At 48.0% G+C, this 24,444-nt stretch overlaps 1 protein-coding gene across 50 annotated transcripts in view; it reads right to left on the bottom strand.

Annotated features, from left to right (window-relative positions):
- LOC139232545 (heat shock protein DDB_G0288861-like) overlaps positions 1–24,444 on the bottom strand; it is a 990,854-nt gene that overhangs the window by 483,675 nt on the left and 482,735 nt on the right. For 45 of the 50 annotated variants that reach the window (XM_070862910.1, XM_070862948.1, XM_070862943.1 and 42 more), the window contains 4 exons: positions 6,209–6,238; positions 3,201–3,230; positions 2,069–2,095; positions 503–532 (listed from right to left, as the gene is read on the bottom strand). In XM_070862910.1, coding sequence (XP_070719011.1) covers positions 503–532; positions 2,069–2,095; positions 3,201–3,230; positions 6,209–6,238 — 117 coding nt within the window. The remainder of the gene's footprint in view (positions 1–502; positions 533–2,068; positions 2,096–3,200; positions 3,231–6,208; positions 6,239–24,444) is intronic. The other 5 variants (XM_070862925.1, XM_070862940.1, XM_070862926.1 and 2 more) reach the window with 3 other exon arrangements.

Genomic DNA, 24,444 nt, shown 5'->3' with positions numbered 1-24,444 from the left:
CCTGATCCCCAATTTCTAGCTGACCACCCACCCGATCAATCGTTTCTCCTGCCCCCGATCCTCTCCGCCGCCCCCGTCACCAATCCACTGCCTGGCCCCCAATCCTCCCAACTCCCCACAAAACCATTGGCCAGTCCCCCGTGCTCACTCGCCCCCCCCCGTCCCTCGTCGATGCACTGCCCAGCCTGGATCACTCAAACTCTCCCTGTCTGCTCTTTGCGGCTGTAGGCCTGGCTGCAGGAGGTAAACCGAAGCCCCACATGCAAGTCATGCCCTACCGTTATAGTTGGAGGGGCCATGTGCGAAATCCGACCTCTCAGGTTTCCCGACCATATTGGAGCACACCCACGCCTACACTCAATACGCCTTCCTTCAGAAAATTCCGGCCTTCGATTGGGGTAGAAAATGGGTTCCTGATTTATTTAATGTACTGGAATTAATAAATAGTTTGCCTCAGGAAAGGTACTATAATAATAGAGCAAACTGCGCGTGCTGTACTCACTGCACTAGGCTTGGAGAGCTCGGAAACACCCTGAAGAAACCAAAACAACAAATAATTTCCTGTGATGCTGGGATTTCTCACATCAGGATTTTAATCATTTTACTTCAAGATTTTCATAACAGTTAAAATAAAATGTAAATTATAGAGGCCAATAAAACAGAAAGAGTAAAGCCTACAACATAACGGGGCGGAAATTGCCCCCCGCCTGAAACGGGGCTTTCCCACCCCGTTTAGATAGTTTTTACTGCCCTGTCAACCTGACAATTATTCCCCTGGGTTCGACCACGCCGCCAGTAGGCAGCCTGTCACCCTATCCTTTCTTCAATGCCAGGCTGCTGGACCGGTCGCAACAATCCCTGGTGGCCCAGTGGGCCAAAGTTTTAAAATCACAAAGGCTTTCCCCTTTAAATGCAGGTCGTGTCTTGAGCAACATTTGGCACTTTGTTTTTTTTTGTTTTGATCTGGAAGTTGGTCTTAATGGGGGCGGTGACTACACCGGAGGGGCAAACACTGCAGCTGAGGGGTGGAAGTTGGGGGTGGAGCAGAGTCACCGACATGATGACGTCGAGACAACTCTCCCCTTCATTTAAAGGGGAGAGCCTTCGTGATTTTAAAACTTCGGCCGGGTTGAGGCCGGTCCAGTGGCCTGGCATCGAAGAGAGGATAGGGTGCCAGGTTGCCTACTGGCGGCGCGGCCGAACCCAGGGGAATAATTGTCAGGTTGACAGGGCAGTCAGCTGACAAAAAAAATATGGTGGCAGCGGCAGTGCACCCCGTACCGCTACTGCAGAAGGCCACAGCCTCACTGGACCACCGGGAAAAAAACAGGTTTTGGCACCGCTGGGCAGGCCGAAGGTTTTCCGAGGGGAATGTCGCCCGGGGATGCCACGCTTAAGACGGATCAGCAGCAACGGAGCAGTAAGGGGGGGATTGGGAAGGCAATTGGGTTAGCAGCGACCATTCCACCAAAAGTCAGCAGCTACTCCACACCGCAGCGTGGCCGCCGATTTATGGTGCTAACGGGCCTTAACGAAAGGGACAATTTCAGCCCCAACAAGTTCAAAATAATGACCCTTGTCATGGTTGCAGATAAATAAGCATTGAAATATCCAGGGTTAATATGAACTCTCTGCACCAAAAGCACACACCACGAAAGGAAAACCCAAGAAATCTACTCTCTCCTGAGTTTCCCACTTAAACCTAAAAATACATTTTTCTAAGCTCCTTTGTATTTTTCATCGCTACACTTAGTTCCGCACACCTGTACAGTATAAAAGATCACTGCCTCTGTCAACGCAACAGTTCATTTTGATCCAAAGTTGCAAAAGGAATAGAAAACTGTTGTGTACACTTCCTGCTAGACCCAAGGGTATTCCTGGATGGCAGTGCAGTGTGTACAGAATATCTGCTGAAGAACAAAGAAAATCAAACGAGATAGGTAATCTTTTCTTATTTCTTCATTTGGCATCATCCACATCTGGCCATAACTTTATTATGTGAATACACAATGGCTCATTCTAGACAAAATTTTTCATCAAGTTACTGTAATATTTCAACTATACTGACCGAACTTCAGTTAAAGATGGTCGCGACCTTGTAAGAATACAAAAAAAACCCATTAGAAATACAATTTAAAAATAGTGGCATTTTTACATTTTGTTGAGGACTCAAGTTTTATCAGCAAGAAACACCAAAACGTGTGAGTTCTGTCAGCAGCTTGGGTTTAGTCTCGGGTTGTGACCTCCTGCTGCTGGCACTCCATCCCAGCTGTTGGTTAGGCTGTCCATTTCCCCGGCTGCCAGAAGGGAAATGGAACCATAAATGTTTATGAGGACCTGACGTTAAGTTCGGCAGGACCTCCCCAGATCACTGCCCAGATCTTCGGCTGTTTTTGGCCTACCTCATGACCTCTTCACCTCCCCGTAAATATCGAGGGCCTGATATTGGGAACATTCTGGTCTTATTTAGGTTGTGAGCACAAAGCGATTAATAAAATAGAGACAAAGACACAGTCAGTCAGGTTTTAAAACAGAGAGCTGCAAGAAAAGAGACTTGCATTTATATAGCGTCTTTCACGACCATTGGACATCTCAAAGTGCCTTACAGCCAATGAAGTATTTATGGAGTGTAGTCACTGTTGTAATGTGGGAAACACAGCAACCAATTTGCGCACAGCAAGCTCACACAAACAGCAATGTGATAATGACCAAATAATCTGGGGTTTTTTGTTATGTTGATTGAGGGATAAATATTGCTCAGGGCACCAGGGATAACTCCTCTGCTCTTCTTTGAAGTGCCATGGAATCTTTTACGTCCACTTGAGAGGGCCTTGGTTAAACGTCTCATCCGAAAGATGGCACGTCCCTCAGCACTGCACTGGTGTGTCTGCCTCAATATATGTGCTTAAGTTCCTGGAGAGGGACTTGAAACCAGAACCTTCTGACTCAGATATTGTTGTGTATAGAAAAATTCTACGAGGCTGAGCACTGTGAGCTAAACTGAGTGTGACCTCAGTCTTCTTTATTACAACTCCAGAGTGCCTAAACAACATGGCAGATAACCTTTTATATTGGCCCTGCACGTGTGTGCAGGTGACCATTAGGACTTCAACAGTCGCACCCTCCGGTGGCAAGTATTACAAAGTTATATACACAACAGATATTATAATAATAAAGTAAACTGTGTGTGTTGTACTCACTGCAGTAGATTTGGAGAGCTCGGAAACACCCTGAAGAAACCAAAACAACAAATCATTTCCTGTGATGCTGGGATTTCTCACATCAGGTTTTAATCCTTTTACTTCAAGATTTTCATAACAGTTAAAATAAAATTTAAACTATAGAGGCCAATAAAACAGAAAGAAAAAAACCTACAACATAATGGGGTAGAAATTGCCCCCTGCCCGAAACGGGGTTTCGATGGTTTTTACCACAGATGCGGTTCAGGTCGCCTCTTGAGCGACATTCGGCTCTTTGTTATTTTTTGTTTTGATCCAGAATTCGGGCTTGATGGGGGCGGTGAGGGGCAAAGACTGCAGCTGAGGGGCGGAAGTTGGGGGTGGAGCGGGGTCACTGACACGATGATGTCACCGACACGATGACGTCATCACGGCTCTCCAGTTCACTTAAAGGGAAGAGCCTTCACGATTTTAAAACTTCGGCCGACTGGGCCTCCAGTGAGGATTTTGGCCGGGCCAGCGGCCTGGAACCCAAAAGATGGTACCAGGCTGCCTGTTGGCGGCTTGGCCGAACCCGGGGACATAATTGTCGGGTTAATGAAAAAAAACATTGCGGCAGCGATAGTGCGCCCTCCCCTTTAAGGGAAGCCTCATTGCCGCTGCAGAAGGCCACAGCCTCACTGGACCATGGGGAAAAAAACAGGTTTGGGCACCGCCAGATGAGCTGAAGATTTTCCGAGGGGAATTTTGCCGTCGAGGGGGGGTTAGATCGGCTTTGTGTACAGTGATAATGTGCTTAAGGTAGATCAGCAGCAGTGGAGCAATAAGAGGGGGATCGGGGCAACGCTGGGAAAACTTGGGAGGGCAATTGGGCTAGCAGCGGCCATTACACCAAAAGTCGTCAGCCACTTTACTCCGCAGCATGGCCGCCGATTTACGGTGGTAACAGGCCTTAAGCAAAGGGACAATTTCGGCCCCAACAAGTTCAAAATAATGACCGTTGTCCTGGTTACAGATAAATAAGCATTGAAACATCCAGGGTTAACATGAACTCTCTGCACCAAAAGCACACACACGAAAGGAAAACCCAGGAAACCTACTCTCTCATGGGTTTCCCACTTGATCTTAAAAATACATTTTTCTTAACTCCTTTGTATTTTTCAGCCCTCTACTTGGCTCCACACACTTGCACAGTATAAAAGACCACTGCCTCTGTCAATGCAACAGTTCATTTTGATCCAAAGTAGCAAAAGAAATAGAAAACTGTTGTGTACACTTCCTGCTAGACCCAAGGGTATTCCTGAGAGGGAGTGCGGTGTAAAGAACATCTGCTGAAGAACAAAGAAAATCAAACGAGATAAGTAATCTTTTCTTACTTCTTCATTTGGCATCATCCACGTCACTACTAACCAGTGGTGCTCCGGATAGGTGTCACTAGAAAAGTTCATTTATTTTCATGTCCCCCAAGCCCATGACAATCATCCCCAAAGTTGCAACCCTGCAGTTGGCTTCTAACAGAGGTGTCCTAAGCTTGAGGATCCCAATGCCCAATCCTAATTCCCTGACTCAGACACTTTGGGCAGAATTATAACCTAAAAAAATGGAGTGGGTTTGCAGTGTGGCGGTATTTAATTTGTTAAAAATGGGATTCCCGACCTGATCCCGCCTCCATCCCGGCCACTCCTGGTTTTAATAAAGGCGTGACAGGGTGGGCAATTAACCTACTCACAGTGGGCGGAACATCACTTTAATATTATAATGAGGCAGGCACCCGCTTTTTTAACCTCGAGTTTGTTTTCAAATGCATGTGGACTGGGTTTCATACAATTTGTGAAACCTGGCAGTTAAAGCAAGCCGGGGACTGCTGGATCCAGGAGGTAAGTGGCTTTATACCTACCTTCCGGATGCAGGGACTGTACCTAACCTATCCGCTACGATCGGAGAGGGCGGGGGGCGGGGGGGAATAGGATGGGATGGGTGGGTTAAGATGTCTGGGGATCGCTTTCCCAGGCCTCTTCTCCCCAGGTCCCTGATCACCCCATGCCTCTCCGGCACACCCAGACCTTTCCAGCAGCGATGATGTGAAGGCCGACCATGATCTTCTCTCTTCCTCCCCACTCCTCCCGATGCATCCCCCAGCTCGATCCCCAATCCTCTCTCCTCCGCCATCTCAGCCCAACCTCCCACCCCTCCGATCCTTATAATGACATGGCCCGATCTCGAATCGCTGGCTGACCACCCACCCCACCGCTCCTTTACCCGGCTGCCGATCCTCTCACCACCCACCCACACCCCCCTGATGCATTGCCTAGCCCCCGATCCTCTATCCCCCCTCCACCCTCTGATCCAATGCCCTGTCCCTGGTCATCCCTCCCCTCCACCCTCGCCGATCCATTGCTTGGCCCGGCCCTATCTCGAATTATTCTCTTTTGCTCTGTGCAGTTGCAGGCCTACCTGCCTGCAGTCAGTCAGCCTCACAATCTGACTGGCTACAAGCGGGAAACCGAGGGCTGACATACAAATCATGCCCTGCCATTAAAGTCAGCAAGGGCTGAGGGTGTAATTTATGCACTTGTGAGTATGCGCACAGGTTTGTAGAGTTGTTGCATTGTGAGTGGCTCAGCCAGTCACGTGATGTTCACAAGACTCAATAAATACCTAGTCAATTGAGTCTAGGTCATCCACGATGAGGTATGCAGTTGTGATCCTAGTGGATGAACTGGTAATATGTAGTGTGAAAGTTAAATGTTTGTTAATAAACCAACTAGTTCTTAATAGCAATGTGTTGCTATCAACTTTTAAGCGAAGAACGCATGAAGCAAATACATTACAGAGGGACACCTGGACTGCCAGGTTTCCTGACCACATTGCAGTTCCCCCACCCCCGCACCCAACACGCTTTCTTCCAGAAAATTCCGGCCTTTGATTGGGGTCAAAAAATGTGTTCCTGATTTTAATGTAATGGAATTAATTGGTAGTCTCAGGATAGTTAGTATAATAATAGAGCAAACTGTATGTGTCGTACTCACTGCACTAGCCTTGGAGAACTCTGAAAAATTCTGAAGAAAGAAAAACAACAATTCATTTCCTGTGATGCTGGGATTTCTCACATCAGTTTTTAATCATTTTACTTCAAGATTTTCATAACAATCAAAATATAGTTTAAACTATAGAAGCCAATAAAACAGAAAGATAAAACGCCACACCATAACAAGTTCCAAATAGTGAGCCTAGTCATGGTTACAGATAAATAAGCATTGAAACATCCAGGTTTAACGTGAACTCTCTGCACCAAAAGCACACATACGATAGGAAAACCCAAGATCCGAGGGGCCAAAATTGCCCCTTTCCTTAAGGTCATTTAGCACCTCAAATCAGTGGCCACGCTGCAGAGTGCAGTGGCCGCCGAGTTCTCATCACTATTGCCCTGATGCGGTTTTGCGGCGGTGTGCATCATCGCACCACTCCCCCCCCCGCTGTCCCCACCACTTCCGCGGCGATGCTGGACAGCACTCCTCAGTGTGTCATCACTGCGCGCACCACTGAGGTCCCGGGTGTAAGTGTGGGGGTGGGGGAGGGCGTGTGTGTGGTGGTCTCTTTGAGGGGGTCAGGTTCCCTTCTGACCAACTTGAGCGGTTTCGGATCACTCCCCCTCCCTTGGGTTCTATACTCTGGATTTATTTGGGGGGGGGGGCGGTGACAAAAGTGCAGAGGCCACTGGTTTGATGCAAAGAACTTTGGTTTTATTAGAGTCAGGGTAATACAGGCTCATTACTCTAGTAAGAAAATACACGGCCAGACTGACAATCACTCTAATAAAGGACAGTACAAGGAAAGGTACAAGGTCAAACTTACAATCACTTTAATAAAGAACAATACAAGGAAAGGTACAAGGTCAAACTTATAATTACTCTAATAAAGTACCATACACTACACATTCAAAGGGGGTTGCAGTAAAATTATACCTCTCACCTCCCAATACCTAATTCTAGCTAGGTTAGACTCCAGGGCAGGTAGAGACTTATGCTTATCAATCCTTTTGATAGTTAAGTAGTAGATGGTGATGTTCTTCCTTTCTGAAGGCTTTGTGTCTTAATGCAAGGAGTATCCGTAATAAGGCGGATGAATTAACTGTGCAAATAGATGTTAACAAATATGATGTAATTGGGATTACAGAGATGTGGCTCCAGGATGATCAGGGCTGGGAACTCAACATCCAGGGTATTCAACATTCAGGAAGGATAGAATAAAAGGAAAAGGAGGTGGGGTAGCATTGCTGGTTAAGGAGGAGACTAATGCAATAGTTAGGAAGGACATTAGCTTGGATGATGTGGAATCTATATGGGTAGAGCTGCAGAACACCAAAAGGCAAAAAACGTTAGTGGGAGTTGTGTACAGACCTCCAAACAGTAGTAGTGATGTTGGGGAGGGCATCAAACAGGAAATTAGGGGTGCATGCAATAAAGGTGCAGCAGTAATAATGGGTGACTTTAATATGCACATAGATTGGGCTAACCAAACTGGAAGCAATACGGTGGAGGAGGATTTCCTGGAGTGCATAAGGGATGGTTTTCTAGACCAATATGTCGAGGAACCAACTAGGGGGGAGGCCATCTTAGACTGGGTGTTGTGTAATGAGAGAGGATTAATTAGCAATCTCGTTGTGCGAGGCCCCTTGGGAAAGTGACCATAATATGGTGGAATTCTGCATTAGTATGGAGAATGAAACAATTAATTCAGAGACCATGGTCCAGAACTTAAAGAAGGCTAACTTTGAAGGTATGAGGCGTGAATTGGCTAGGATAGATTGGCGAATGATACTTAAGGGGTTGACTGTGGATGGGCAATGGCAGACATTTAGAGACCGCATGGATGAACTACAACAATTGTACATTCCTGTCTGGCGTAAAAATAAAAAAGGGAAGGTGGCTCAACCGTGGCTATCAAGGGAAATCAGGGATAGTATTAAAGCCAAGGAAGTGGCATACAAATTGGTCAGAAATAGCAGCGAACCCGGAGACGGGGAGAAATTTAGAACTCAGCAGAGAAGGACAAAGGGTTTGATTAGGGCAGGGAAAATGGAGTATGAGAAGAAGCTTGCAGGGAACATTAAGACGGATTGCAAAAGTTTCTATAGGTATGTAAAGAGAAAAAGGTTAGTAAAGACAAACGTAGGTCCCCTGCAGTCAGAATCAGGGGAAGTCATAACGGGGAACAAAGAAATGGCGGACCAATTGAACAAGTACTTTGGTTCGGTATTCATTCAGGAGCACACAAACAACCTTCCGGATATAAAAGGGGTCAGAGGGTCTAGTAAGGAGGAGGAACTGAGGGAAATCCTTATTAGTCGGGAAATTTTGTTGGGGAAATTGATGGGATTGAAGGCCGATAAATCCCCAGGGCCTGATGAACTGCATCCCAGAATACTTAAGGAGGTGGCCTTGGAAATAGCAGATGCATTGACCGTCATTTTCCAACATTCCATTGACTCTGGATCAGTTCGTATGGAGTGGAGGGTAGCCAATGTAACCCCACTTTTTAAAAAAGGAGGGAGAGAGAAAACAGGGAATTATAGACCGGTCAGCCTGACATCGGTAGTGGGTAAAATGATGGAATCAATTATAAGGATGTCATAGCAGTGCATTTGGAAAGAGGTGACATGATAGGTCCAAGTCAGCATGGATTTGTGAAAGGGAAATCATGCTTGACAGGTCTTCTGGAATTTTTGGGGGATGTTTCCAGTGGAGTGGACAAGGGAGAACCAGTTGATGTGTATTTGGACTTTCAGAAGGCTTTCGACAAGGTCTCACACAAGAGATTAATGTGCAAAGTTAAAGCACATGGGATTGGGGGTAGTGTGCTGACATGGATTGAGAACTGGTTGTCAGACAGGAAGCAAAGAGTAGGAGTAAATGGGGACTTTTCAGAATGGCAGGCAGTGACTAGTGGGGTGCCGCAGGGTTCTGTGCTGGGGCCCCAGCTGTTTACATTGTACATTAATGATTTAGACGAGGGGATTAAATGTAGTATCTCCAAATTTGCGGATGACACTAAGTTGGGTGGCAGTGTGAGCTGCGAGGAGGATGCTATGAGGCTGCAGAGCGACTTGGATAGGTTGGGTGAGTGGGCAAATGCATGGCAGATGAAGTATAGTGTGGATGGATGTGAGGTTATCCACTTTGGTGGTAAAAACAGAGAGACGGACTATTGTCTGAGTGGTGACAGATTAGGAAAAGGGGAGGTGCAATGAGACCTGGGTGTCATGGTGCATCGATCATTGAGGGTTGGCGTGCAGGTGCAGCAGGCGGTTAAGAAAGCAAATGGCATGTTGGCCTTCTTAGCGAGGGGATTTGAGTACAGGGGCAGGGAGGTGTTGCTACAGTTGTACAGGGCCTTGGTGAGGCCACACCTGGAGTATTGTGTACAGTTTTGGTCTCCTAACCTGAGGAAGGACATTCTTGCTATTGAGGGAGTGCAGCGAAGGTTCGCCAGACTGATTCCCGGGATGGCGGGACTGACCTATCAAGAAAGACTGAATCAACTGGACTTGTGTTCGCTGGAGTTCAGAAGAATGGGAGGGGACCTCACGGAAACGTTTAAAGTTCTGACAGTGTTGGGCGGGTTGGATGCGGGGGGAGTGGTCCCGGTGTTGGGGAGGTCCAGAACCAGGGGACACAGTCTCGGGATAAGGGGTAAGCCATTTAGGACCGAGATGAGGAGAAACTTCTTCACCCAGAGAGTGGTGAACCTGTGGAATTCTCTACCACAGAAAGTTGTTGAGGCCAATTCACTAAATATATTCAAAAAGGAGTTCGATGAAGTCGTTACTACTAGGGGGAATCAAGGGGTATGGTGAGAAAGCAGGAATGGGGTACTGAAGTTGCATGTTCAGCCATGAACTCATTGAATGGCGGTGCAGGCTAGAAGGGCCGAATGGCCTACTCCTGCACCTATTTTCTATGTTTCTATGTTTCTTCAGGACTTCAAGACTTCGAGGCTGGAGAAATTAGTTTACAACTGTCCTGTTGGTTTCTCTCCTTGTCTTGATGAGGTAGTAGCAACCACCTCTCTCCCCTCTCTCTCTCTCTCTCTCGCTCTCCTCCCTCTCTCTTCTTTCTCTCCTCCCTCTCTCCCTAACCTCTGTTGAAAACAGTGCCCAGTTATACGATTTCAGTGTTCTAATCGTGCCGCCCAATCTGTTCACAATCCTTTGTATAATTTTGGCGGGCTTGGTTCTTCTTTGTAATATTTTGTCGGGCTCGTGAAAGTTGATATGTCTTGGGTGGGTTGATGTTCGAACACTGTTTCCTGATGGAAATATTAGTTTGGTCATTGCAATGTCCTTTTGTGCTTAGTCTTTCGCATACAGGCTGGATTGGGCCTCTTTGTGATGTATATGCTGAAATGGTTTGTCCAGACCCATGTTGATGGGGAGCTATCTCTGGGTGATACTGTGATGGTAATGTCTCTTGTGGCGAAGGAAGATTTTCAAATACTCATTCTTCCAGACAGGTTAACTCAGCCCTCACACCCAGACAGTTCCAATAATCAAGTGGGCTTCTTTTGTTCCCTAGGTGCGCCCACAGGCTTGAATTTGTCTTGTAAAAGTTCATAATTCTATTAAAGTTCGTAGTTTCTTCCATAAGCACTTTAGAGTTCCAAACTTTTCGGTAAATAGTCCCAAATTAAATTTCCTTTCGAATGAGCCCAAACACAGGGGAGTTCTGGTGAATTTTGCTCTCTGCACGGGCTGTAAGCCCCATTGCCCTTCAAAATTAGTCAGACCACTGGGCGGTGCCAAGAGTTGTTTTTTTCAGGTGATGCATACTTGCTGATGCACACCGCCGGAGTGCCTTAAAGGTTTGGTGATTTCAGTGGATTTTGTGTCGGCAACCTTTTCACGTTGTTTGACTAGCAGTGCAAGGCTAGAGTGCGCACTAACTTGCGAGTGCTGGAGGCGCCTTCCACCTGCAGAACAGGGAGGCCACTTCGAGGAGTCGGTGCTTGTGGAGGCATTTGAGATGGGGGCAGTGCTTGCAGGCCAATGCCTCCTGCACAATGTGCGTGCTGCCGAGGCACGCAGGGGAAGGTGGCACGAGGGGCAACGGCTGCAGAGGCAGCGGGCAAGGACCGCAGGCATCAATGTGGCCCAACATGGAGAGGGCCAGGGAGATGGCTGCAGAGGGAAGGCAAAAGAGATGCCACACGAAGGCCCTTAGCAATGGCATCCCCCAAGGAGAGTCAGGTATGCCGACCCCCCACCAGATAATGGGCGAGCAGCCCAGGAGGCAGCCTGCAGCAGAGGCAGATGCCGGGCAGCAGCAGCCTACAGCAGTCAGCTGCTGGGCAGCAGCAGCAGCAGCAGAGCTGGAGGAGGCAGAACAGCAGCAGGGAGCAGCCAATGAGTCACCTTCCATAGCAAGACGGCCACACAGGCGTGCGGGCGAGAGGCCATATCGCGAAAGAGTCTTCCTCCATCAATTCTCATACACTCAGATGAATGATGATCAGTGCCTGCACAAACTGAGATTCAGGAAGGACGTCTTCACTGAGCTCTGTAATCTGCTGCAGGCAGCATTGGAGCCACAGACACGGGTGGGGACAGCCCTGAGCATGGAAGTATCTATCGCCCTCAACTTTTATGCCACTGGTTCCTTCCAAGCTGCCACTGTGGACATCGGCAACATTTTATATTTTGCAGCGCACACAGCGGATACGGGAGGTCACAGAGGCTCTGTATAGACGGGCTGATTCCCCTGGATCAATGAGAAGCAAGTGGAGCGCCAGATTGCACTCCTGCACATTGCGAGCTTCCCCAGGGTCCAGAGGGTCATTGACTGCACCCATGTAGCTCTCACAGCACCCCAACAGGCTGCAGAGCAATTCAGAAAATGCAAGGGCTTCCTGTCCCTCAATGTACAACTCGTTTGCGACCACAATCGCAAGATTCTGCAAGTGGATGCCCGGTACCCTGGCAGCACGCACAACTCTTTCATGCTGCGCCAGAGAGGTGTGCCATGCCACTTCACTGGTCCCAATGAAGATTGTGGCTGGCTCCTGGGTGACAAGGGCTACGTGCTGAGCACTTGGCTCATGACTCCTCTGCGCAACCCTAGAAATGCTGGGCAGCTCACATACAATGAGATTCTGATGGCCACCAGGACCATCATCGAACACACTATTGGCATTCTCAAACAGAGATTCTGTTGCCTGGCCAACTCAGGGGGTGTGCTGCAGTACTCGCCTGAGCATGTTTCCATATTTGTGGTTGTCTGCTGCATGCTCCACAACCTGGTCATCATGAGGGTGCAGGCCACCTGAGGAGGAGACAGCATGAGGGGGAGGAGGAGGAAGGGGATGCGAGTGGGCAGCCACGTAGGAGGTGTCGTCGTCATCGCGACTCTGCAAGGGAAGTGCAATGCTGTCTCATAGCTGCCCGGTTCACATAAGTTAATGCCCACTTAACCCTACATCCGGCCATGTCCATGGGCCAACCTGTGAGCTCTCTCACACATCATTCCTACGCACTGAAATGAGAGAACTGATCACAAATTCCAAATACTAAATAAAGATTTTTTACAACCCAAACAATGGGTTTCCAAAACACTCACATGATTAGTTATGACCCTTGTTAAGTATCGAATAAATCCATGAGGTTAAGTATGGTGAGCTCGTTCAGGCATGACCTTACTCCAGTTTATTTATTCTCAAAGTGAGGATTCAACACGGCTGCCAACATTATATGCACGGCTTGCACGTGTCTGCCAGTGACCATTTGGACTCTGACAGTCGCACCCACTGGTGGCAGGTAAAACCCAGTTAACGTACATAACATCATTTCCCACCTCTGAAAAGTCCTTGGTACAGGTTGTATTTACAAGTTGAGACAGTCCGGGGCCTTCCGCTCCTTGATCTTCTCAGTTCAAACCCAAGCTTGGATGAGTTAGTAAGATCACTGCTGCATTGCACAGCAGTCGGTCTGACAGGATTGTCGGGGATAATAGGTTCATCTTCATGAATGATACAAGGGTCAACTGATGGTTGGATGTGTGTTGGTTGGTCGATGATGATGTCATCTTCAATTTGTTCTCGGTTGTAGATGAACCGCAGTTTGGTTTGATTGATGCGCCTCTTGCACGTTTGGCCATTTAACAGTTTGACTACAAACACCCTGTTCCCCTCCTTGGCCAAAACCATGCCAGCAACCCACTTTGGACCGTGAGCATAATTCAGGACAATCACAGGGTCATGAACAGCAATGTCACGTGATATGGCCGTGTGATCGTGGTACCATTGCTGCCGTTGACGTCTGGTTTCGACATGATCATTGAGATCCGGGTGTACAAGGGAGAGCCTGGTTTTGAGGCCTCTCTTCATTAATAGCTCAGTAGGAGGGACCCCGGTGAGCGAGCGGGGTCTCGTCTGGTAACTGAGCAGAATGCGGGACAAGCGGGTCTGTAGGGAGCCGGGAGTTACGCGTTTTAGGCTCTGCTTAATGGTTTGGACAGCCCGCTCTGCTTGACTGTTAGACGTGGGTTTGAAAGGGGCAGACCTGATATGTTTGATGCCATTACGGGTCATAAACTCGTGGAACTTCGAACTGGTGAAACACGGTCTGTTGTCGCTGACAAGGACATCGGGCAGGCCTTGGGTGGCAAATATGGAGGCTTTCAATAGTGGCTGTGGACATGTTGGATGACATGATTACACATTCAATCCATTTGGAGTAAGCGTCCACTACAACTACAAACATTTTGCTGAGAAAGGGGCTGGCAAAGTCTATGTGGATTCATGACCATGGTTTGGATGGCCATGACCACAGACCCAGTGGAGCCTCCACAGGTGCGTTACTCAGTTGCATGTGTTATGTATGTATGTAAACCTTACCAAAATGTAAGACTTGCCACTAGGAGGCACACCTGTAGGAGACCTAAGGGTCACCTGTGCAACCTGGGGCAAGCAGGTATAAAAGGTGATTCACCATGCTGCTTCCTCACTCTGGAGTCTGAATAAAGAGACCAAGGTCACAACAGTTTGAGCTTGTGATATAGTCCTGTGGATTTATTCTGAACATAACAAATTGACGACGAGTAACAGATCACGAACTTTCACGCAGTAATGGCTGCCGTTGGTATTCTTGAGAGATTTGTTGAGGGTGATGATTGGGAAGCCTACGTTGAGCGCCTCAACCAGTACTTTGTGGCCAATGAATTGGACACGGCTGAAACAGCAATCAAGCGCAGGGCGATTCTCCTCACCCTATGTGGGTCATCGGTATATGACCTCCTTAAAAATTTGCTGGCACCAGTCAAACTAATGGAGAAATCTTACGCTGAGCTGTGTACACTGGCTAGGGAACACCTCAAGCCAAAGGAGAGCATCCTGATGGCCAGGTACCGCTTTTACATGCACTGTCGCTCCGAGGGCCAGAACGTGGCGAGTTTTGTCGCCGAACTAAGACGCCTTACGGGGCAGTGTGAATTGGCAGGATCCTTGAGGGAAATGTTGCGGGACTTTTTCATGCTTGGAATTGGCCACGAGGTCATTCTTTGGAAACTGCTGTCTGTCGAATCCCTAGATCTGAGCAAGGCCATTACGATAGTCCAAGCCTTCATATCCACGAGCGATAACACGAAACACATATCTTCACAGAATCAAAGCTCACCGGCAAGTACCGTGCACAAAATAATGTTTTCAATGGCAGCACGGCACAGGGCAGGGCCCACACGATTGCAGAGGCCAGACCTAGGCCTAGAGTGACTCAGAGTCCGCCTTGGGGCGTGAATGCGTATCCATTAGACCATGTTGGCGCTGCGGGAGGCAGCCATAAAGCTCATCCCAATATGTGCTCGAGTCAGACAAGCTGTTCATCCCACAAGCTTGGGAGAGCAGAGCCACCATTATCGATGCGTTGCTTCGAGAACGTCTAACACTGTCTGTGCACTGTAACATATTGGGACACTCTTTGATGTCAGGCTAACCGGTCTATAATTACCCGTTTTCTCTCTCCCTCCTTTTTTAAAAAGTGATGTTACATTAGCTACCCTCCAGTCCATAGGAACTGATCCAGAGTCGATAGACCGTTGGAAGGCAGGCAGAGGAAAGGCTGCAAGGACGACCTCAAAGCCTTCCTGATAAAGTGCGACATCCCCACTGACACCTGGGAGTCCTTGGTCATAGACCGCCCTAATTGGAGGAAATACATTTGGGAGGGCGCTGAACTCCTCGAGTATTGTCGCCGAGAGCATGCAGAAATCAAGCGCAGGCAGCGGAAGGAGCATGCGGCAAACCAGGCTCCCTGCCCACCCTTTACCTCAACGACCATCTGTCCGACCTGTGACAGAGACTGTGGTTCTCGTATTGGACTGTACAGCCACCTAAGAACTCATGCTAAGAGTGGAAGCAAGTCTTCCTCGATCCTGAGGGACTGCCTATGATGATGATGATGTTATGTTCAGAATAAATCCACAGGACTATATTGCAAGCGCAAGCTGTTGTGACCTTGGTCTTTTTATTCAGACTCCAGAGTGGGGAAGCAGCATGGTGAATCACCTTTTATACCTGCTAGCCCCAGGGTGCACAGGTGACCCTTAGGTCTCCCACAGGTGTGCCCCCGAGTGGCAAGTCTTACATTTTGGTAAGGTTTACATACATAACATCACTCCCCCCAAATCTTATGTGCAAGTTATTTGCAAGTTAAGACGTTCTGGTGCCCCACGTCCTGGGTCGATTGCCTGGGTTGAAATGGTGGGTTCATCCTCGTGGTCGACGGCGAAGTTGATCGTGTTAGTGGGTCACTGGGGGCCAGGTCCTTTCGCAGTGGTTCCTGGTTATCTGTAGTTCACAGTTTGATCGTACATAAGAACATAAGAATTAGGAACAGGTGTAGGCCATCTAGCGCCTCGAGCCTGCTCCGCCATTCAAAAAGATCATGGCTGATCTGACCGTGGACTCAGCTCCACTTACCCGCCCGCTCCCCATAACCCTTAATTCCCTTATTGGTTAAATATCTATCTAGCTGTGACTTGAACACATTCAATGAGCTAGCCTCAACTGCTTCCTTGGGCAGAGAATTCCACAGATTCACAACCCTCTGGGAGAAGAAATTCCTTCTCAACTCGGTTTTAAATTGGCTCCCCCGTATTTTGAGGCTGTGCCTCCTAGTTCTAGTCTCCCCGACCAGTGGAAACAACCTCTCTGCCTCTATCTTGTCTATTCCTTTCTCTGCCTCTATCTTGTCTATTCCTTTCATTATTTTAAACGTTTCTCTAAGATCACCCCTCATCCTTCTGAACTCCAACGAGTAAAGATCCAGTCTACTCAATTTATCATCATAAGGTAATCCCCTCATCTCCGGAATCAGCCTAGTGAATCGTCTCTGTACCCCCTCCAAGGCTAGTATATCCTTCCTTAAGTAAGGTGACCAAAACTGCATGCAGTACTCCAGGTGCGGCCTCACCAATACCCTGTACAGTTGCAGCAGGGCCTCCCTGCTTTTGTACTCCATCCCTCTCGCAATGAAGGCCAACATTCCATTTGCCTTCCTGATTACCTGCTGCACCTGCAAACTAACTTTTTGGGATTCATGCACAAGGACCCCCAGGTCCCTCTGCACCGCAGCATGTTGTAATTTCTCCCCACTCAAATAATATTCCCTTTGACTGTTTTTTCTTTCAAGGTGGATGACCTCACATTTTCCGACATTGTATTCCATCTGCCAAACCTTAGCCTATTTGCTTAACCTATCTAAATCTCTTTGCAGCCTCTCTGTGTCCTCTACACAACCCGCTTTCCCACTAATCTTTGTGTCATCTGCAAATTTTACACTACACTCTGTCCCCTCTTCCAGGTCATCTATGTATATTGTAAACAGTTGTGGCCCCAGCACTGATCCCTGTGGCACACCACTAACCACCGATTTCCAACCCGAAAAGGACCCATTTATCCTGACTCTCTGCTTTCTGTTAGCCAGCCAATTCTCGATCCATGCTAATACATTTCCTCTGACTCCGCGTACCTTTATCTTCTGCAGTAACCTTTTGTGTGGCACCTTATCGAATGCCTTTTGGAAATCTAAATACACCACATCCATCGGTACACCTCTATCCACCATGCTCGTTATATCCTCAAAGAATTCCAGTAAATTAGTTAAACATAATTTCCTCTTCATGAATCCATGTTGTGTCTGCTTGATTGCACTATTCCTATCCAGATGTCCCACTATTTCTTCCTTAATGATAGCTTCAAGCATTTTCCCCACTACAGATGTTAAACTAACTGTCCTATAGTTACCTGCCTTTTGTCTGCCCCCTTTTTTTAAACAGAGGCGTTACATTAGCTGCTTTCCAGTCCGCTGGTACCTCCCCAGAGTCCAGAGAATTTTGGTAGATTATAACGAATGCATCTGCTATAACTTCCGCCATCTCTTTTAATACCCTGGGATGCATTTCATCAGGACCAGGGGACTTGTCTACCTTGAGTCCCATTAGCCTGTCCAGCACTACCTCCCTAGTGATAGTGATTGTCTCAAGATCCTGCCTTCCCACATTCCCGTGACTAGCAATTTTTGGCATGGTTTTTGTGTCTTCCACTGTGAAGACCGAAGCAAAATAATTGTTTAAGGTCTCAGCCATTGCCACATTTCCCATTACTAAATCCCCCTTCTCATCTTCTAAGGGACCAACATTCAGTCACTCTTTTCCATTTTATATATCGGTAAAAGCTTTTACTATCTGTTTTTATGCTTTGCGCAAGTTTACTTTCGTAATCTATCTTTCCTTTCTTTATTGCTTTCTTAGTCATTCTTTGCTGTCGTTTAAAATTTTCCCAATCTTCTCGTTTCCCACTAACCTTGGCCACCTTATACGCATTGGTTTTTCATTTGCAATTCTCCTTTATTTCCTTGGTTATCCATGGCTGGTTATCCCTTCTCTTACCGCCCTTCTTTTTCACTGGAATATATTTTTGTTGAGCACTATGAAAGAGCTCCTTAAAAGTCCTCCACTGTTCCTCAATTGTGCCACCGTTTAGTCTGTGTTCCCAGTCTATTTTAGCCAACTCTGCCTTCATCCCACTGTAGTCCCCTTTGTTTAAGCATAGTACGCTCATGCGAGACACTACTTCCTCACCCTCAATCTGTATTACAAATTCAACCATACTGTGATCACTCATTCCGAGAGGATCTTTTACGAGGAGATAGTTTATTATTCCTGTCTCATTACACAGGACCAGATCTAAGATAGTTTGCTCCCTTGTAGGTTCTGTAACATACTGTTCTCAGAAACAATCCCGTATGCATTCTATGAATTCCTCCTCCGGGCTACCCGGTGCGATTTGGTTTGACCAATCGATATGTAGGTTAAAATCCCCCATGATTACTGCCGTTCCTTTTTCAAATTCTTGTCCAAATGCTTTACTCATTAGCCCGGTACATGGTTTCACAATCAAACGCTCCATTTTTATCACATGCACTCCATTCCCTCCCTTGGCTAATGCGGTGCTAGCAGCCCAACTGGGGCCCTGAACATGGTCTATATCACTTATTCTGATGTCGCGTGGAGAGGTCGTGCAATTATGCTGCATTCTCTGCTGATGGTCCCCTAATCTGAGGAAGGACGTTCTTGCTATTGAGGGAGTGCAGCGAAGGTTGACCAGTCTGATTCCAAGGATGGCTGGACTGACATATGAGGAGAGACTGGATCAACTGGGCCTTTATACACTGGAGTTTAGAAGGATGAGATGGGATCTCATAGAAACATATAAGATTCTGATGGGACTGGATAGGTTAGATGCTGGAAGAATGTGCCCGATGTTGGGGAAGTCCAGAACCAGGGGACACAATCTTAGGATAAGAGGGAGGCCATTTAGGACTGAGATGAGGAGAAACTTCTTCACTCAGAGAGTTGTTAACCTGTGGAATTTCCTGCCGCAGAGAGTTGTTGATGCCAGCTCATTGGATATATTCAAGAGGGAGTTAGATATGGCCCTTATGGCTAAAGGGATCAAGGGTTATGGAGAGAAAGCGGGAAAGGGGTACTGAAGGAATGATCAGCCATGATCTTATTGAATGGTAGTGCAGGCTCGAAGGACCGAATGGCCTACTCCTGCACCTATTTTCTATGTTTCTATTCCTTTGGCTCATTTGCCGTGGATGAGTTTCGAGTAGAGTGCTTGCTTTGGGAGTCTCGTGTCTGGCATGTGGACTATGTGGCCTGCCCAGTGAAGCTGATCAAGTGTGGACAGTGCTTCAATGCTGGGGATGTTGGCCTGGACGAGGACGCTAATGTTTGTGCGTCGTCCTCCCAGGGGATTTGTAGGATCTTGCGGAGACATCGCTGGTGGCATTTCTCCAGCGAGTTGAGGTGTCTACTTTACATGGTCCACGTCTCTGAGCCATACAGGAGGGCGAGTATTACTATGGCCTTGGAGATCATGAGCTTGGTGACAGTTTTGAGGGACTGATCTTCAAACACTTTTCCTTAGCCAGCCGAAGGCTGCACTGGCGCACTGGAGGCGATGTTGGATCTCATCATCAATGCCTGCTCTTGTTGATAGGTGGCTCCCGAGATAGGGGAAGTGGTCCACGTTGTCCAGGGCCATGCCATGGATCTTGATGTTTGGGGGGCAGTGCTGTGCGGCGAGGACAGGCTGGTGGAGGACCTTTGTCTTACTAATGTTTAGCGTAAGGCCCATGCTTTCATACGCCTCGGTAAATACGTCGACTATGTCCTGGAGTTAAACCTCTGTGTGTGCACAGATGCAGGCATCGTCCACGTACTGTAGCTCGATGACAGAGATTGGAGTGGTCTTGGACCTGGCCTAGAGACGGCGAAGGTTGAACAGCTTCCCACTGGTTCTGTAGTTTAGCTCCACTCCAGCAGGAAGCTTATCAACTGTGAGGTGGAGCATGGCAGCGAGGAAGATTAAGAAGGTTGGGGCGATGACGCAGCGCTGCTTGACCCCGGTCCGGACATGAATTGGGTCTGTGATGGATCCGTTGGTAAAAATCACGGTTTGAATGTCGTCGTGGACATAACAGCATGTAGGTGTTTCACTGATGCACGCATGACTCCAAGTCCAAGTCAATGGCGGGCCACCAAACGTGAGACCTGGCAATGGCCTTCATCATGACAGTGCCTGGGTGGGTACTGCGTAAATCTCGCACAAAAGTTTCCCTGCCTTTTTTTGGCTTAACAACACGATTACTCCATAACAGACAATCAGACTGAATAGACAATTCATCTTTGCGGCGGAAAAAAGACTTAATTTCATCCTGGGAATGGCAGACCAATTTCAATTTAGGACACACCTTTTTACGCTTGACAGTACAGGATCCTGGCTGGTCCAGGTCTTAATTTGACGAGCCGTGATGGGTGACCCCTTGCTCTTGAAGGCATCCATGACCAGCAGCAAATCTGTGGGCTGCGGCATTTCCACCCCGGTTGTGGGCAATGGTAGCCGGCTAAGCGCATCAGCACAGTTTTCAGTGCCTGGTCTGTGGCGGATGACATAATCATAAGCGGATAATGTCAGTGCCTATCTTTGGATGTGGGATGAGGCTTTGGTGTTTATACCTTTCCTCTCAGAAAACAATGAAATGAGCGGCTTGTGGTCTGTTTGAAGCTCAAACAGAAGCCCAAACAGGTATTGGTGGATTTTCCTAACCCCAAATATGCATGCTAAAGCCTCTTTCTTTACCATACTATAGGCTCTTTCAGCCTTAGACAGGCTTCTGGACATGTACGCAACTGGTTGGAGTTTGCCTGATACATTGGCTTGCTGGAGCACACAACCAACCATATGATGAGGCGTCGCAGGCCAGTACTCACCGCTTACATCGGCCATAGTGTACTAGTAATTTATTGGAACATAGCAGGTTCCTGGTCTTCTCAAAGGTTCTGTCTTGAGATTTGCCCCAAACCCAGTCGTTACCCTTTCTCAGCAACATATGCAAGGGCTCTAGCAATGTGCTCAAACTAGGTAGAAAGTAACCAAAATAGTTGAGAAGACCCAGGAACGAACGCAGCTCCATCATACTCTGGGGTCTGGGTGCATTCTTGATGGCCTCTGTCGTCGTGTCCGGAGGCCTGAGGCCATCTGTTGCAATCTTTCTCCCCAGGAACTCGACTTCTGGTGCCATGAAAACCCACGGAGTGTTTTAGCCCGAGTCCCACTCTGTCCAGATGATGTCGAACCTCTTCTAGGTTGTGCAAGTGTTCGGTGGCATCGCGACCGGTGATCAAAATGTCATCTTGGAACACGACGGTTCTCGGGATGGACTTCAACAAACTCTCCATGTTTCTCTGAAATATAGCTGCCGCCGAGCGAATTCTGAAAGGGTAACTGTGGTATATAAACAGTCCTTTGTGTGTGTGTGTTGGTGCACGTCAGTTTTTTCGAAGATTCAACCAGGTCCAATTTGGTGAACGACTTTCCCCTCGCTAGCGTTGCAAACAGGTCGTCAGCTTTGGATAACAGGTACTGATCCTGTATCGAGACTCAGTTGATCGTTACCTTGTAATCACAGATCCTGACCGTGCCATCACTTTTCAACACCAGGACAATTGGACTGGCCCACTCGCTGAACTCGACTGGTGATATGATTCCTTCCCGTTGAAGTCTGTCCAGTTCAATCTCGACCTTCTCCCTCATCATGTATGGAACCGTCCGAGCCTTGTGATGGATGGGTCTTGCATCTGGGCCAAGGTGGATTTGCAGCTTGGTTCCCGTGAAGTTGCCGATGCCTGGTTTGAACAACGAGGGAAACTTGCTCAGCACTTGAGCACACAAAACGTCATCCACTGATAAGGCTTTAATTTTGTTCCAGTTCCATTTAATTTTCTCAAGCCAACTCCTGCCAAACATCATTGGGCCATTGCCTGGAACGATCCACAATGATAAATCATGTACAGCTCCATCATACAATACCTTTACTGCTGCGCTGCCAATGACTGGTATGAGCTCTTTGGTGTAGGTACGTAGCTTCGCATTGATTGGGCTCAGTTTTGGGTCTTTTTGCTTTAGTGTCCCACAGCTTTTCGAAAGCCCTCTGGCTCATTATTGACTGACTCGCACCCATGTCCAATTCCATGGATACTGGAACCCCATTTAATTTAACTTCCAGCATTATCGGAGGACTTTTGGTAAAAGAATGTACCCCATACACTTCTTCATCCTGTACCTCGGGTTGAGTTGCCTGTGCCGCTTGATCCACGCTGGATCGATCATCCTCAGCCACGTGGAGTGTTGCTGAAGGTGACCCATTGTTGCACAGCCTTTGCACACGTATTGCTTGAATCGGCATTGATGGGCCCGATGATAGCCCCCGCAATGCCAACAAAGCGAGATTTGATTCACCCCCGATGGTGGACTTTGAACAGTTACAAGTCATATGAACGCGGACGAGTAGGCCCTGCCATGTGCAGCTCTGCCTGCCGACGATATTATTTTAGGCATAGTTTCGATGCTGGGAAGATATCTGTTTCGAGTTTTCGTCCGTGGACATGCATGCCTGGGTGATCATGATGGCCCTGCTCAGGTCTAGCGATTCAGCAGCCAGCAGCTTTCGTAGGATGATCTCGTGGCCAATGCCAAGCACAAAAAAGTCCCGCAGCATTTCCTCCAATGCAGCTCCGAAGTTGCATGGCCAAGCGAGATGTCTCAGGTCGGCGACAAATTCCGCCACGTCCTGGCCCTCGGAGCGCTTGTGCGTAGAGAAATTATACCTCGCCATGATGATGCTTTCCTTTGGTTTAACGTGGTTCTGAACCAGCGTACACAATTCATCGTATGTCTTATCCGTTGGTCGAGTTGGTAGATTCTTGATAAGGTCATAAATGTTTGACCCACAAAAGGTGAGGAGAACCGTCCTGTGCTTAATTGCTTTTATCGGTTCCTTCCAATCCGTTGGCTACGAAGTACTGGTCGAGGTGATCAGTGAAATCCTCCTAGTCTTCCCCTTCCATGAATCTCTCCAAAATTCCAACAGACATGGTTGCGTGAAAGTGCATATTTTTAACTCATCGCCAATTATTAAGTATCGAGTAACTCCACAAAGCTAAGTACGGTGAGTTTGTTCAGGCATGACCTTACTTCAGTTTATTTATTCTCAAAGTGAGGATTCAACACGGCTGCCAATATTGTACACATGGCTTGCACTTGTCTGCCAGTGACCATTAGGATTCCGACAGTCGCGCCCTCCGGTGGCAGGTAAAACGCAGTTAACATACATAACAATCCTTGTGCAACTCCTTATTACCTCTCTTACGCAGACCTATCCTTACAGTATGCCGCAGTGTCTCCCATGTGGCTGCCTCATGGCTTTGGGAAGGCTTGTGTGTGTGTGTAGAGGAAGGTACACATGTCCTTCTCGTACGCCCTCGACCAGCTCTGGCCCTAGAAGGGCCGGCTGAAGACTGTGCCGCATCCTCCCTGTGCAACTTCAGTCGGAAGTGGCTGGGGCGAAGCCATGGTTGGCAGAGTGGCAACTCTCGGCTCAGGCCTGCTGTGAACCGGAGAGGCAACATCGTTATCCTGGTCCTAGGAGCCAGCTCCACTCCCCCAGACAGCACCTCACCTCCCCCACCAAGATGCTGGAGTGCAGGTTGGCGGGGTGTGATGGTACCGCTAGGCCCCCGGTGGACCCAGCCACAATGGTATCATTCAGATCTAGCATTGCCTCCAGCTGAGACTGCATGACAACAGCCACACTCTGGAAGCCATCAGAGACGACAGCAGTCAGACGCTCCGTGCCCTGTTGCCCCGAGTGCATGAGAGCATTCTGAGCTTTCAGAGCAGCAGCCATCCTGTGGAAAGAACTCAAGACACAGCTGCAAAACCTGCCCTTTCAGGTGGCCAGGGAGCAGCTGCATCGTTAACTTGATGGTTTGCATCAAATGGCGCGCTGCAAACTCCACTCCACAGGCACCCGGCTAAAAGCAGCCATTACCACCAGGAATTAACACTCTGCTCCGTTTGGTGAACGAAAAAGGGCAATTTCTATCTTACTAACACCCCATCCATATTGGTGGTAACGGACGCTCAAATGCGGTGTGTGCGCCCCATTTCGGCGGAGTGCAATTTCGGCCCCCTTCTCTCTCACAAGATTTCCACGTGATCTTAAAAAGACATTTTCTAAGTTCCTTTTTATTTTTCATCCCTACACTTGGCTTCGCACACTTGCACAGTATAACAGACCACTTGGCCTCTGTCAATGCACCAGTTCATTTTGATCCAAAGTAGCAAAATGAATAGAAAACTATTATGT

This window comes from Pristiophorus japonicus, chromosome 20, assembly GCF_044704955.1.
Source record: "Pristiophorus japonicus isolate sPriJap1 chromosome 20, sPriJap1.hap1, whole genome shotgun sequence".
In the NCBI taxonomy this organism is placed as follows: Eukaryota; Metazoa; Chordata; class Chondrichthyes; family Pristiophoridae; genus Pristiophorus; species Pristiophorus japonicus.
The sequence above is the reverse complement of the archived record's forward strand: the minus strand, read 5'-3'. Positions and strand labels throughout refer to the sequence as shown.